General features: G+C 52.0%; 1 protein-coding gene across 3 annotated transcripts in view; it reads right to left on the reverse strand.

The window, feature by feature from the left end:
- Positions 1-15,452, reverse strand: part of fax (failed axon connections) — a 60,752-nt gene that overhangs the window by 26,035 nt on the left and 19,265 nt on the right. For all 3 annotated transcript variants that reach the window (XM_076178620.1, XM_076178621.1, XM_076178619.1), the window contains exon 2: positions 6,693-6,895. In XM_076178620.1, coding sequence (XP_076034735.1) covers positions 6,693-6,895 — 203 coding nt within the window. The remainder of the gene's footprint in view (positions 1-6,692; positions 6,896-15,452) is intronic.

Raw genomic sequence — 15,452 nt, forward strand, 5'->3', positions numbered from 1 at the left:
TGCAAATACACATTTCGCTGTTGCGTTGAGACCAATTATTCATAAAATCCACAACATCTACTGTATGTATGGCGCATGCTCATCAACAGTGGATGCATTCGAGTACTTTTTACGTATCGTGGGACAGTTTCTTCTGTCCCCACCGCGGATGCACAGCCATGAAGACGTGTTCACGCGCAAGACTACGTCATGGTGACGAGAGGGAGACAAACACCATAATAAAAACGCACAAGCGAAGCTTATGACGGAGGGGATCGGAGAGGAGTGGGAAGGGGTGGGGAGAGGGATTGGGAAGGGGGGGGGATCGGAGGGACGGGTCGAGCAGACAGGCTGCTCTCGCTTTGCTCCTGCCGCACACAATCCTCCCTGCTGCTGCTGCTGCTGCTGCTGCTACCGCCGTAAGGCTGCTGTTCCTGAACAGACAGACTGACTGACCGAGAGACCGACCAGCCACAGCCACAGCCCACCCACAAAAAGGAAACGACTGAGGTCTATTTGCAGCCTCCACTCTCAGGCAGAAGGCACAGCTATGTACATGCAGCCACGTACAAGCACGCGCATGCGTAGACAAACACGCACGCACACAACAATCGCGCACACCAACACAAGGAGGGGTGGTGGGGGGTTGCGAAGGAAAGGAGCGTCCCCGTTCGAAAGGGAGCGGGGTGGGGGATGGAATGGTGAAGGGGGGGCAGGGGGGGAGGGGCGCGGCCGTGGGCGGAGGCGGAGTGAAGGGAGACCAAGGAGTAGATACACAAGACTTGGTACAACCAGTGACAATCGTTCGGGTTACTCGTTATGGTTTGTCTGCAGAGGCGCACGCAGGCGCTCTCCGAAGTGTCTCCACGAGAAGCCCGGCTTCAGAAGAGCTTCTCCCACCACCCCGTGATGCTCTCTGGGTTCTGTTCCCTTCTCGCCTACACTGTCTCGTCCACAGATGCCATACAAGGACTTGCACATTTTATTAGGGGGGATACCAAGCTAATTTTCCTTGTAGGCCTTCCTGTTGTGTGAATCTACTCCTTTGTAGTGACTAATAGTAACCATCATGGGTGTCTACACGACACTAGATTATCATATCGCACCGTCCTACAACTTCGTGGGAATCGAAATCTAGACCAAAAAATTAAGGCTACTAACACCCTTCAGGTCTATATTAGTCCCCTTTCCCCCCTATAATCTTACGAACGAGGAACCCACGTCCAATCCAAACCAACACATGCATCACTCCACCCCCCGGATCCAAGTAGTTCGCATGGACAACATGTATAAAGACCGCCACAATCTGTTGCCTGCCGGGTGCATCCCCGCCAGCCCAGGGGCGAGGGGAAGAACACTGCTACTCGGTCCCCCTCCAGCAATCAATTGTCCCAAGAGCTCTTTTCCTCCGCAGCAGCAAGGCCGGAGATTCAACCTTCCTAAGTACAATACACATGCGCTCGCACGCATGCGCACGCGAGAAATAGCCTACTTCAATAGCAATGACGCCTGCCCTTTACTATACATGAGGAAAGTGGGCCTTACCCCACAGGAACAATGGTCTTCGTGTCGCCCCAGACTTCCGAAGAGCAGCGTCGTAGCCAGGAAAATGACCAAAATGCTACTGCCCCGCTGGGCACTGGGCCTCTTCCGAATGAGGAGCGCCTCATACTGGCAGAAGGGGAGAGGTAGGCAGACAGGTAGCAGGAAGAGGTAGTCTAGTAGCTGGAAGGAAGAAGCAGACTGGCAGGAAAAGAAAAGACAGAAGGGGAAGAGGCAGCAGGGAGGAAGAAGGGAAGAGGCAGCAGGGAGGTAGAAACGAGAGGCAGGCACGCAGACTGGAAAATATGAAGAAAGACAGGAAGAAAGAAGAGGCAGGCAAGCTGGCAAAAAAGGACGATAGGAAAAAAAGGGGGGCAGGCAGGCAGGCAGGAAGATCATGGAACAGGCAGATCAGAGGCAGGAAGATACGAAGGAAAATGTCTAGGCCACATTCCGAGCATTCCTACAAAGAGGCAAGTGGCGAGGGCAGGCAGACGGCCGGGCCGGGCCGGGCCGCGGCGGGCGAAAGTGGGGGGGTGTGGGGTGTGGAGTGGGACTCGAGTTCAGGCTACACATCTGCTCCCCTCCAGCAACAGCCGCCGCGTCGACCACCATTTTCCACCCATCGCGAGCGCGCGCGCACACATGCATAGTCTAGAGCGCATAATACACGAGCGCCACTACAGTCCCAACATCGCGAGAACTTTATTCAAATTCATTGGGAGGGCCGGAAACTGGGTTAAGACCTTTGTCTTGTTCCGTTTCGTACCAGATTCACAACGCGAAGATCACAAACATCATATTAGGCGAAATTAAAGCGTGCGCCTCTGTTTAAAATTTTGTTTCGGGAAGGGGGTGGAGGCAAGGGAGGGAACGAGGAAGGATGTGGGGGGAGCAGTTCTCGGCATGAGTAGATTTTGTAGTAAAACAGCGAGACTGTTCCAATTCATTTCAAAATCGACATTGCAAAACCTTATTTGATCACTGCTTTGTCGAACTGGTTCAATATAATCTAACCCAATGACAGGCACAAAAAATGTCGACCTTTTTGGAACTGAATACGATAAATTCCAACGCTCGTGTCGTTCATACTTCAGTCCTATCAAAATGGTGCGAGGGCGAGAGGGATGGGGGATCCTTTCCACCTTTTCGTCCCGTCTCTCCCACGCTTCACATGTCCAGTCAGAAACGCTACCTAAATTACCCGTTCTCCATTCTAGCTAACTTCCCTGTATCTCTGCAGCGTCTCCATACAAAATGCCTAAACCAAGCCAGCTGACTCAATTCGGTCAGTAAACACTTCCTAGAATACGCGCGGATACTAACAGGCGAACAGTTGGCCTCACTCATGCACCCTTCAGAATGGTGCCTAGTCCGCATCTCCTGGAGACTCGTCAAACATCAACCTGAATAAAGCCTGCCGATGACGTAACCATGACAACGGGATTAGACAACACTGGCGACAAGTTAATATTCGCCAGTGTAATTTGCAAATGGTGCCGCCGTGATAAAGGCTGTCAAGTGCCGCCGTGATAAGGTTAACTCCCAAATCCCATCAGTCATAAGTGAAAGGATCCAATCTTTCTTACACAGCTTCAGACTTCTGGTTCATGACAATTCATTTCTTGCATGATTGTATAATTGTTCAATACTGCCTTGGCAATACTCACTCGATAAGAGACACCACTTTTGCCAGCACTAATAAAAAAAAATGGAATCCGCCCCCCTCCCCCACAAAGACACGGCGCAAACCTATGCATGACCAACTTTGTATTACCGGTATGAAATTCAAAACCGTGCCAACCCTTATGGTCGATTCTATCGTTTCCCCATGTTATACAATTACACAATTTAAATCACAACACAAGTTTCCTCGGTCAGTTTCTCCAAGAGAAACTACAGTACATAGTTTTGAGGACTAACTTCACGAACACTGAAACAACCAAGAACCACAATTATACCTAACGTTTTCCCTTTCCCAGCACCTCCCATCAAGCACCTGTTGGACACCCGTATCCCAGACCTGCACCAGGCTCCGGGGCAAGACTAGGCTTGGCACCAGTGCTATCACGGCGGCAACAACAATAATTACAACCACCACATCCTTATGTGTCATGACGCCACGGTGAGGCAGACTTGGAAGATTTTGTTCCGGTGGGTCCAGGGCATGGCGCCAAGCCTATTACGCCTCCGGGGCCCCTTAACGAAAAAGGGAACCCATCTACATCACAGTGAGTGGTGTGTTTACCGTGATCGTGGCTGATGCATCCGATCTACTCTATTCACCCGTGCTTAAACCCTTCGGTAGGCACGCTGACTGTATCGACTACCATCACACCTCTGGTTCCCACCGACAATGCCGCCAATAAATGATTCATTTCCGTCCGCGCCTGCGCTGCTCCACACGCCCAACCACTGCCACGGTGTCAAGCCTCCCCCCTGCTGGTGTTCAGACACCAGGACCATGTTCACCAGTAGTACAACCTGATGAAGGAAACCTCTCGCATCACAGCTCAGCGAGAGGCCAAGTTGAACGAAACTATAGTTGCGAAAACTAATGAGTCTTTTCGTCCTTCCATCTTCAGCCACTCCTACACCTAACAGCATCATCCCCCAGCCTACTCTGCACGAACCCTTTAACCCTTCTTACGTTCCGTTAAAGCCCCATTAACTCCTTTAGTAACGAATATGGCTTTATTCTTACTGTCGCCAAGCTATTTCATCCACCTCCCTCAACCGCCGCAAGGCCTTGTGTAAGCACTCGCGACACCAACCACCATAATGCGCCACATGGAGCCACAGAGCACGCCCCTGTTCAAAGAACGACCCGTCCGCAAGTAAGCGTCAAATCACCAACGAGCAAGAAACCGATATATCCAGCAATGCCATCCTTCTATCATCGAACTTTGTGTAGTTCTCGGTCCACTCTTTCGAGCACTGCATGTTCGTATATGGACGGGCATTCTTTCCAGGAACAGTACCAGACTACCTGGAAGACACGACCAGGGGCGGAAGTCCTCCATTCCCCCCGCAAGAGTTCAAGTTCCTCATTAATATCTGTCGAGTCTTCATCGAACTCGTCCACCGCCACGAACATTCATCTGCAGCCTCGCGAAACCGGGACCTCATCAATGCACCAATTATCGACCAACCAACCTACTGCCACCTGTTCCTAAATTTGTACAGCCTGACTATATACACCACTGATTAATTATATATATCGCCCTTATGCAGAGAAAGTGTTACGGTCTCTGTCCTGCAGTTTCTTTTACGAAAAACCCAATGGACTGCACTTCTCGAGGATTAGCTGCAACTATCCACGATGAAGCTACTGCACCACGAACGCTTCTATTCAGGCGTAGTTTCCAAGCTGCAAGAGCTCTGCGTGACTGGCGCCGCGTTGCCGCGCTAATTATTAGCCTCTCAAAGCGGGAAGCCCCCTTGGCGCCAAGCGAAACTGGAATCTTGACGCCAAGAACCCAATGTGCAGGCCGCGTGTTGGCAACAGGGCAGCTCTTGCCAAAGATTGACCAGCGCCGCCTCTAGGTCAACTTCGGCACTGCGTAGTAGTGGTACCAAGGCTGTCAATGAGAGACTACACCTCCAGAACCCCCCCCCCAACCCCCACAGGCTACAATCGCCCGGTGCAGTGGGGGGGGGGAGGGAGAGTCAAACCTAGGGCCATTTGGCCGGGGGCGAGGGGATACCGCAACACCTACCGCGGGTGCCTGGGACCGAAGGAACGTACGCATTTCGTACAACCACGTAGTCTGGAGGACAAGACAATTGCTTCATCTTAGTTTTCCACGGTGAAACTTCGAGAAACGAAGTTTCGGAAGTCGCTAATCTGCGTCTACGAACTCCACCAAAACTTGCATCGAGTACTTCACTCACGCTATACTCTAACTTGCAATGTGGCGTTACGTACATTTGTTACATTCGACGGACTTACGCAGACGTGGGCGGAACCCTGAGTCAGACAGGAATTTCGATCGACTGTGGGGCGGGGTGGTGATGTATGTACGTTCGAGTTCTGTAGGGGCGTCATAGTTCCTACCGACACAGACCCCGAAGTTAAGTGTCGATCATAGACTCCTCTCAGTAATCTGAATTTCATCTTTCATCGGGAAGTCCAGAATTTTTCGCGCTTTAACTTCTGTATGATTGAGAGTTTGTTTCCATTCAAACTGAGGTTATCGAAATTCTGTATGCATGATAACAGAGGATCGAAATGGTACCCAGCCAATCCAACCCACTGCTGTTGGGAGGGGCGGGGAGGGGAAATTTTGCAGAACAAATGACTGGATAACAAGAGGCGCGATCGAGCCAGGAAGGAACTGGATGGATGGACGAGTCAAAGAAAAAGGAGGCTTGAATGAAGAACAAAAGGGGGGGTAGTAGAGTGTGGGAACATGTTCGCGACGCCAATGGCAACCCAGACTATTTCATTCAGCTCGGGGGGGGGGGGGTTGCTACGAACTGGTTTTCAACGGACCGCGGGGACCAGTCGTGACTTTAGGAGTTTCCCATACCACCAACCCCCGTCCCCCCAGACTGTCTAACCACCCACATTTTCAATAAGGCAAGCACGCCCAAACCATGTACTGAATTCGGCTTGACATACGTTATTAGATTGCCCCTTCGCCTTCACAACGCCTTTCAGAAGCGTCAGTCAACACAGCCCAAATTCAACCAGCTGGCGTGAAAGGAATCTTGAAAACTGTGCCGAAAACTCAAGAAAAAGTGCCCATCCAGTCCAGGGCATTTTTTCCCGGAGTCCTTAACTCGTTCCAAACAACTTCGATCTTCATCCCGAGGGGTGGTTACCCACTGTGCACCTACTATATTAGGGTTGTGCCCTCTGAGGGGAGGAGGGGGGGGCAACTGCGCCCCCCCCGGATTTTTTTCAATTTCTTAACTTCCACATTTTCTGGTAACCACCTCCATCAATTTGGTGTAGTTACCAGAAAAGGTGAAGTTGTGTTTTTTATGGGGGGGGGGCTGCCCTCCTCGTCTCCCCTCAGAGGGTACGGCACTGTTTTAGAAAAAAAAATATATATATAGTCCTAGTCATCACCGTTTTCTTCCTTGCGTCTCTGGAAAGGAGTACTGTGGCATAAAACATGGACGACGAGGGCGACGAAGGTGGAAAAGGAAAACTGGGAACCTACCAGGCCAAGTGATTCTCTATCATGGATGTGGTGGCGTGTGCCACGTTCCTTTGCTCGGTGGTCAAGTGTGCGTCGAGATCGCAGTTGTAGCGCGCCGTCAACTCCTTGATGATGATGGCGGAATCCGCGATCTCCTCGCCATTGACTTCCACGAAGGGCAGCTGACCCTTCTTGCTCTTGAACTTCATCTTGTGGTCAACGTTCTGAAACGAGGCGAGGGAGAAGTGGTTAGATTACTATACACCAGAGGGTTCCTTATCCCACTTATGTGGGCGGCAATCAGCCAAGAGATAGATACACCTACACCATCCATTTCCATTTTAAAAATAATTGGTTAGAACAATGATAATTTCACAATTAACAGCCTTCCTAATCATGACCACAAGTCACATGAAAATCAAACAATGGAAAAGAGGATGATGAAGTGGGTTAATGTCATCCATTTGACCCAGTTTCCATTCAGAATGCGCCCCCCCCCTTTTCACTTTTCGCAACAAATTTTCTCAATATACTCCAGACAAGCCGTGCAGTACATTGTCCCAGTTTGAGTATTGCGTTATGCCGACTGTCAAACAAAATTCACAATATAATATAAACATTGGGATGGGGGGGGGGGGGTCGGATGAACTCTGAAACAGTTTTGCATGAATACTTTCCAAAGATTATGGAATAAACAATACGCAGAATTAAATACTTGTCGAAGAACATTGAAAACATTATGGAAAACGCTATATCGATTGCTACTTAAATACATGGACAAAATCTAACCGTACAATTTTGATCAAAGTTATACACTTTTATAAAGACTGAGAAACTGATTACAAGTCTGACATAGTTGGGTCGTCAAGGATTTGATATTTTTAGATAATCCTGTATTAGAATACCTAAATCGTTAACATCTAAGGACATTAAGGAGAGACTAAGTGATGAGAAATCTTTAAAACTTTCAATTATTTTGAAATTTAAGTAAACCAAAATGCTTACGAAGGTAAGTTTTGCCATGATCGATCTGGAGAGGATTGGGTTGCTGCATAGTAAGGTTAAGAATGCTCAAACTACACCAAAGGCCTCTTCCAGACTTCTCTACCAATAAACAACTGGCATTTTATTAAACGAATGATACCTTGTTCAAATCAGTCACGAACTTAGTCATCCCGACTACCCTCCGACAGCCCAAGCACAGTTGCCAGTTACTCCTATTTCTGTTTTGCGCTCGTGAGGGATCCCCAAATTTGATGGAACATGCAACTACGAAATTCATTTAGCACAAACTACACCCCAACCTGCCAAACCAATCCTAATCTTCCAATACTTTAACCAAATAACTGCGTCACAGTACACTAGCAAACAATTTAACTATTCCATATGTGGGCATACGACTCGCTGAAAACAAGTTTTGGTACGATCGCTTCACCGGCTTCAAAAATGCTTTTGAGAGCCAAACCAAACCAAGAAAATAAAATTGTCCACAATATACAAATTTAGAATATAGAATGCGCCATCGTACTAGAGGCGGTTAAAGCAAGCAAGCAAGCAAGCAAGAGCACAGACCGTTGGAATCACGACAGCAGTGCAGCAGTCTCACCTCGCCCGCCAAAGCAAAACGCCACCTACACCGCCTTGCTCCCTTTCCCTACCGTTTCTGCCAGTAACATCTGTTCGCCACTTTCAACACAAGCATGCAAACACGGGAACTTGTCCTTGCTACCGCCACGATCCCAAGCCGGGATGGGATGCGGTCGAAGTTTACTATACAAACATGAGAAGGCGACACCCAAAAGGGGTGGAATCCACTGCAAATTCCAGGCCACACCAACGACCACAAGATGATGGACCCACCACCCATGCAGAGGCGTTCGACCTCGTTTCAACTCGACCAATAGGTCCATAGACGATCCGGAGAGTTGGGAGGGAGAACGGGGAGTGCCGAGGCGACAAGGGCCTCGTGACAATCCACCACTGAATGAAGACCGAGGGTAAAACTTGGTTACACTCGGTCTAAGGTAATGGAAAAGGGAGAAAGATCAAAGGAAGAGAAGAGGGGGAGGGGGAGGAGGGAAGAGAAGAGGGGGAGGGGGAGGAGGGAAGAGAAGAGGGGGAGGGGGAGGAGGGAAGAGAAGAGGGGGAGGGGGAGGAGGGAAGAGAAGAGGGGGAGGGGGAGGAGGGAAGAGAAGAGGGGGAGGGGGAGGAGGGAAGAGGAGAGGGGGGAGGGGGGGGAGGGAAGAGGGGGAGGGGGAGGGGGAGGGGAAAGGGAAGAGGAGAGGGGGAGGGGGAGGGGAAAGGGAAGAGGAGAGGGGGAGGGGGAGGGGGAAGGGAAGAGGAGAAGGGGGAGGGGGTGGGGAGAGGGAAGAGGAGAGGGGAGGAGGGAGAGAGGGAAGAGGAGAGGGGGAGGGGGAGGAGGGGAAGGAGAGGGGGAGGGGGAGGAGGGGAAGAAGAGGGGGAGGGGGAGGAGGGAAGAGAAGAGGGGGAGGGGGAGGAGGGAAGAGAAGAGGGGGAGGGGGAGGAGGGAAGAGAAGAGGGGGAGGGGGAGGAGGGAAGAGAAGAGGGGGAGGGGGAGGAGGGAAGAGAAGAGGGGGAGGGGGAGGAGGGAAGAGAAGAGGGGGAGGGGGATGAGGGAAGAGCAGAGGGGGAGGGGGGAGGGAAGAGGGGGAGGGGGGGAGGGGAAGAGAAGAGGGGGAGGGGGAAGAGAAGAGAGGGAAGCCGAAGAGGGAAGAGAAGAGAGGGAAGCCGAAGAGGGAAGAGAAGAGGGGGGAGAGAGGAAGAGAAGAGGGGGAGAGGGAAGAGAAGAGGGGGAGAGGGAAGAGAAGAGGGGGAGAGGGAAGAGAAGAGGGGGAGAGGGAAGAGAAGAGGGAGAGGGAAGAGAAGAGGGGGAGGGAAGAGAAGAGGGGGAGAGGGAAGAGAAGAGGGGGAGGGAAAAGGGGTAGGGGGAGGAGGGAAGAGAAGAGGGGGAGAGGGAAGAGAAGAGGGGGAGAGGGAAGAGAAGAGGGGGAGAGAATGGGGAGGGATAGAGAAGAGGGGGAGAGGGAAGAGAGAGGGGGAGAGGGGGAGAGGGAAGAGAGGTGGAGAGGGAAGAGAGGTGGAGAGGGGGAGAGGGAAGAGAGAGGGGGAGAGGGAAGAGAGAGGGGGAGAGGGAAGAGAGAGGGGGAGAGGGAAGAGAGAGGGGGAGAGGGAAGAGAGAGGGGGAGAGGGAAGAGAGAGGGGGAGAGGGAAGAGAGAGGGGGAGAGGGAGGGAGAGGGAAGAGAGTGGGGGAGAGGGAAGAGAGGGGGAGAGGGAAGAGAGGGGGAGAAGGAAGAGAGGGGGAGAGGGGGAGAGGGAAGAGAAGAGGGTGATGAGGAAAGAGAAGAGGGGGAGAGCGAGGAAAGAGAAGAGGGGGAGAGCGAGGAAAGAGAAGAGGGGGAGAGCGAGGAAAGAGAAGAGGGGGAGAGCGAGGAAAGAGAAGAGGGGGAGAGCGAGGAAAGAGAAGAGGGGGAGAGCGAGGAAAGAGAAGAGGGGGAGAGCAAAGAGAAGAAGGGGAGATGGGAAGAGAGGATGGGGGAGAGGGGAAGAGAAGGGGGAGAGGGGAAGAGAAGGGGGAGAGGGGAAGAGATGAAGGGGGAGAGGGGAAGAGATGAAGGGGGAGAGGGGAAGAGAAGGGGGAGAGGGGAAGAGAAGGGGGAGAGGGGAAGAGAAGGGGGAGAGGGGAAGAGATGAAGGGGGAGAGGGGAAGAGATGAAGGGGGAGAGGTGAAGAAAAGAGGGGGGAGAGGGAAGAAAAGAGGGGGAGAGGGAAGAGGAAAGGGGGAGAGGGAAGAGGAGAGGGGGGAGAGGGAAGAGGAGAGAGGGGAGAGGGAAGAGGAGAGAGGGAAGAGGGAAGAGGAGGAGGGGGGAGGAAGGAAGAGAAGGGGGGAGGAGGGAAGAGAAGGGGGAGGAGGGAAGAGAAGGGTGAGGAGGGAAGAGAAGGGGGAGGAGGGAAGAGAAGGGGGAGGAGGGAAGAGAAGGGGAAGGAGGGAAGAGAAGATGGGGAGGGGAGGAAGAGAGAAGATGGGGAGGGAGGAAGAGAGAAGAGAAGATGGGGAGGGAGGAAGAGGGAAGAGAAGATGGGGCGGGGGGGAAGAGGGAAGAGAAGATGGGGAGGAGGGGGGAAGAGGGAAAGAGAAGATAGGGAGGGGGAAGAGGGAAGAGAAGATGGGGAGGGGGAAGAGGGAAGAGAAGATGGGGAGGGGGAAGAGGGAAGAGAAGATGGTGAGGGGGAAGAGGGGAAGAGAAGATGGGGAGGGGGAAGAGGGAAGAGAAGATGGGGAGGGGGAAGAGGGAAGAGCAGCGGGGGAGGGGGAAGAGGGAAGAGAAGATGGTGAGGGGGAAGAGGGAAGAGAAGATGGGGAGGGGGAAGAGGGAAGAGAAGATGGGGAGGGGGAAGAGGGAAGAGAAGATGGGGAGGGGGAAGAGGGAAGAGAAGATGGGGAGGGGGAAGAGAACATGGGGAGGGGGAAGAGAAGTTGGGGAGGGGGAAGAGAAGATGGGGAGGGGAAGAAGAGAGAAGATGGGGAGGGGGGAAGAGAGAAGATGGGGAGGGAAGGAAGAGAGAAGATGGGGAGGGGAGGAAGAGAGAAGATGGGGAGGGAAGGAAGAGAGAAGATGGGGGAAGGGAGGAAGAGAGAAGATGGAGGAAGGGAGGAAGAGAGAAGATGGGGAAGGGAGGAAGAGAGAAGATGGGGAGGGGGGAAGAGAGAAGATGGGGAGGGAAGGAAGAGAGAAGAGAAGATGGGGAGGGGGAAGAGAGGGAAGAGAAGATGGGGAGGGGGAAGAGGGGAAGAGAAGATGGGGAGGGGGAAGAGGGAAGAGAAGATGGGGAGGGGGAAGAGGGAAGAGAAGATGGGGAGGGGGAAGAGGGAAGAGAAGATGGGGAGGGGGAAGAGGGAAGAGAAGATGGGGAGGGGGAAGAGGGAAGAGAAGATGGGGAGGGGGAGGAGGGAAGAGAAAAGGGGGAGGGGGAGGAGGGAAGAGAAGAGGGGGAGGGGGAAGAGTGAATAGACCAGCGGGCGGGGGTCGAGGGAAGAGAAGATGGGGAGGGGGAAGAGGGAAGAGAAGATGGGGAGGGGGAAGAGGGAAGAGAAGATGGGGAGGGGGAAGAGGGAAGAGAAGATGGGGAGGGGGAAGAGGGAAGAGAAGATGGGGAGGGGGAAGAGGGAAGAGAAGATGGGGAGGGGGAAGAGGGAAGAGAAGATGGGGAGGGGGAGGGGGAAGGAAGAGGAAGAGAAGATGGGGAGGGGGAAGAGGGAAGAGAAGATGGGGAGGGGGAAGAGGGAAGAGAAGATGGGGAGGGGGAAGAGGGAAGAGAAGAGGGGGAGGGAAGAGGGGGAGGAGGGAAGAGGGGGAGGAGGGAAGAGGGAAGAGAAGAGGGGGAGGGGGAAGAGGGAAGAAGATGGGGAGGGGGAAGAGGGAAGAGAAGATGGGGAGGGGGAAGAGGGAAGAGAAGATGGGGAGGGGGAAGAGGGAAGAGAAGATGGGGAGGGGGAAGAGGGAAGAGAAGATGGGGAGGGGGAAGAGGGAAGAGAAGATGGGGAGGGGGAAGAGGGAAGAGAAGATGGGGAGGGGGAAGAGGGAAGAGAAGATGGGGAGGGGGAAGAGGGAAGAGAAGATGGGGAGGGGGGAGAGGGAAGAGAAGATGGGGAGGGGGAAGAGGGAAGAGAAGATGGGGAGGGGGAAGAGGGAAGAGAAGATGGGGAGGGGGAAGAGGGAAGAGAAGATGGGGAGGGGGAAGAGGGAAGAGAAGATGGGGAGGGGGGAGAGGGAAGAGAAGAGGGGGAGGGGCCCGAGTGAAGAGAAGATGGGGAGGGGGAAGAGGGAAGAGAAGATGGGGAGGGGGAAGAGGGAAGAGAAGATGGGGAGGGGGAAGAGGGAAGAGAAGATGGGGAGGGGGAAGAGGGAAGAGAAGATGGGGAGGGGGAAGAGGGAAGAGAAGATGGGGAGGGGGAAGAGGGAAGAGAAGATGGGGAGGGGGAAGAGGGAAGAGAAGAGGGGGAGGGGGGAAGAGGGGAAGAGAAGATGGGGAGGGGGAAGAGGGAAGAGAAGATGGGGAGGGGGAAGAGGGAAGAGAAGATGGGGAGGGGGAAGAGGGAAGAGAAGATGGGGAGGGGAGGAGGGAAGAGAAGATGGGGAGGGGAGGAGGGAAGAGAAGATGGGGAGGGGAGGAGGGAAGAGAAGATGGGGAGGGGAGGAGGGAAGAGAAGATGGGGAGGGGAGGAGGGAAGAGAAGAGGGGGAGGGGAGGAGGGAAGAGAACAGGGGAGGGGGAGGAGGGAAGAGAACAGGGGAGGGGGAGGAGGGAAGAGAACAGGGGAGGGGGAGGAGGGAAGAGAACAGGGGGAGGGGGAGGAGGGAAGAGAAGAGAACAGGGGAGGGAAGAGAAGAGAAGAGGGGAGGGAAGAGAAGATGGGGAGGGGGAAGAGGGAAGAGAAGATGGGGAGGGGGAGGAGGGAAGAGAAAAGGGGGAGGGGGAGGAGGGAAGAGAACAGGGGGAGGGTGAAGAGGGAAAAGAAGAGGGGGAAGGAAGAAAAGTGGGGAGGAGGGAGATGGAAGGAGGAGGAGGCGGGGGAGTGGCGTCAGTGTTTGGATCAATATACGCACGTGCAGCCAGCAGCCGCGTGACCCGTCCGTGCCAAAACGTTCAAACCCGTACAGACACCAGAGGCACGAATATTCTCCACTCCCCCCCCCCCCCCCGAGTGTTGACTAACACGCACGGCAACGCTAAAAACCCACTGGGTTCCCACCCTGGGGCAGCTAGGATTTCCATTTGTAAATGTATATATGCAAGTATGTGTATGTATATGTGCATGCATGCATATATGCATGTATATATGTATGTATATATGTATGCATGTATGTATATATGTATGCATGTATGTATGTATATATGCATGTATGTATATATGTATGCATGTATGTATGTATGTATATATGCATATATGTATGTGTGTATATATGCATATATGTATGCATGTATGTATAATGCATGTATGTATAATGCATGTATGTATAATGCATGTATGTATAATGCATGTATGTATATATGTATGCATGTATGTATAATACATGCATGCAAGTATGCTGTGTGTGTGTGTGTGTGTGTGTGTGTGTGTGTGTGTGTGTGTGTGTGTGTGTGTGTGTGTGTGTGTGTGTGTGTGTGTGTGTGTGCGCGCGCGCGCGCGCGCGCACTCAAGAAAAATTTAGTATGACTACATACGAACTTTAGTACGACTACATACGAAGTGTCAATGCGCAATTAATACCGGAATAAAGTTTAAAAAAAAATGTCCACCCGGTAAGACAGAGCAAGTGCATCACTGGAGCTTATAGTGGTCCCGAGTTCGCTGCATCAACAAGATGAGTTACAGAGTCAGCAAGAGCTGTGACGGGACTAACCCATCGTGTGCACCACCCAAGTCTGCAGGCATGAAGCCTGCTTCGCCAAGGTACTGATTGTTTTGTCTAACATCAGCTAACGAAAATTTATGAAAATCTATGAAAATAAATGTACATCCTTCCCACCCTTCGCTCCCATGACCAATTTTTGCAACTGGCAGCGTAATATACCTCAGGTTTTGTCACCAAGAAAGCATCCTCATTGTTATCCATATTATGACGAAATATTGGCTAAAAAATTCTAACGAGCAGACTCAAATTCGTCTAGACAACACTTCAGACCAGAGTCTGCTCGTCAGCTGAATAAAACCGGTTGTGCCATAGGACAAGATTAAGATCAGCAACCCCACCTCCACACAATTTCCAGAAATGACCACCCCATGAAGCAGCCCTAGGGGTAGACGCTCTCCACAATCCCTCACAGTGGGACAGACTCCCTATTTTCGATCGAAATATCGAGGCCTAATGACACGCTGTTACAGCTCGCAATGACAGGCCGAGAGGAATATCCGGCTCCCAGTTCCACTTCGAGCGACACTGCGACATCCTCTGGTCGAGTGCGTGTGTGCGTGCGTGCATGCATGCAGGGAGTCATGTCGCCAAGTGTGACAATGCAGGACGGCAAATACATACGCGACGTCCTTGAGGTTTCTTCGTCGAAGCACGCAACTCTCATCCAGAACGTACACGAAATATGTCCACTTTCAACGTGTGACGTCATGTCTTCTCTGTCAATTCGTTGAAAGACGAAAAGAGATGACGTCACTATTCAAACTTCTCCATGTACGTGGACATATTTCAACTCCAATACCGAGAAATACCTATTTTGGCTAATACCAATTTATCTGATCCTGTTACAGGGTAGGGGCGTTCGAACGTTTTAATTATATATAAAGTGGGTCGTTTGTTCCCATATATCTTCCATCGAGGCGAGAAATGGCCACCATTTTACAGTAAAATAGACTATTCAAGATAAGTTTACTGAAACTCTTGAAACAGCAACTGCTTGCAAAGCCAACCAATGTCACCATGAGCCAAGCAATAAAGATTACAATCTTTCACAGTCGACACGTCACAATGAAGTCGGGAAGTCCTTGATGCAGTGTTAGTTCCATCCCGTCGAAAATCTTTTAATGAATTTCTTGCATTAAGATTGTGCGCAACGTAATAAATGGCGAGCCCTACTGACCTCAGGTGCGCATACGACTTCATTTATTAAACAAAACATTAACTAGAATACCTATTTTGTGAACCTGACCCAGTTACTCCCAAGGTAAATCGGTCAGACGAACCCTTACCTTTCTTGAGAAGTTTGTATCAACTGATCATTTCTCGTTCATGTTGCTGACAAAAATCA

The sequence above is a fragment of the Oratosquilla oratoria genome, chromosome 41 (assembly GCF_046742065.1).
Source record: "Oratosquilla oratoria isolate Oo_2021 chromosome 41, ASM4674206v1, whole genome shotgun sequence".
Taxonomy (NCBI): Eukaryota; Metazoa; Arthropoda; class Malacostraca; order Stomatopoda; family Squillidae; genus Oratosquilla; species Oratosquilla oratoria.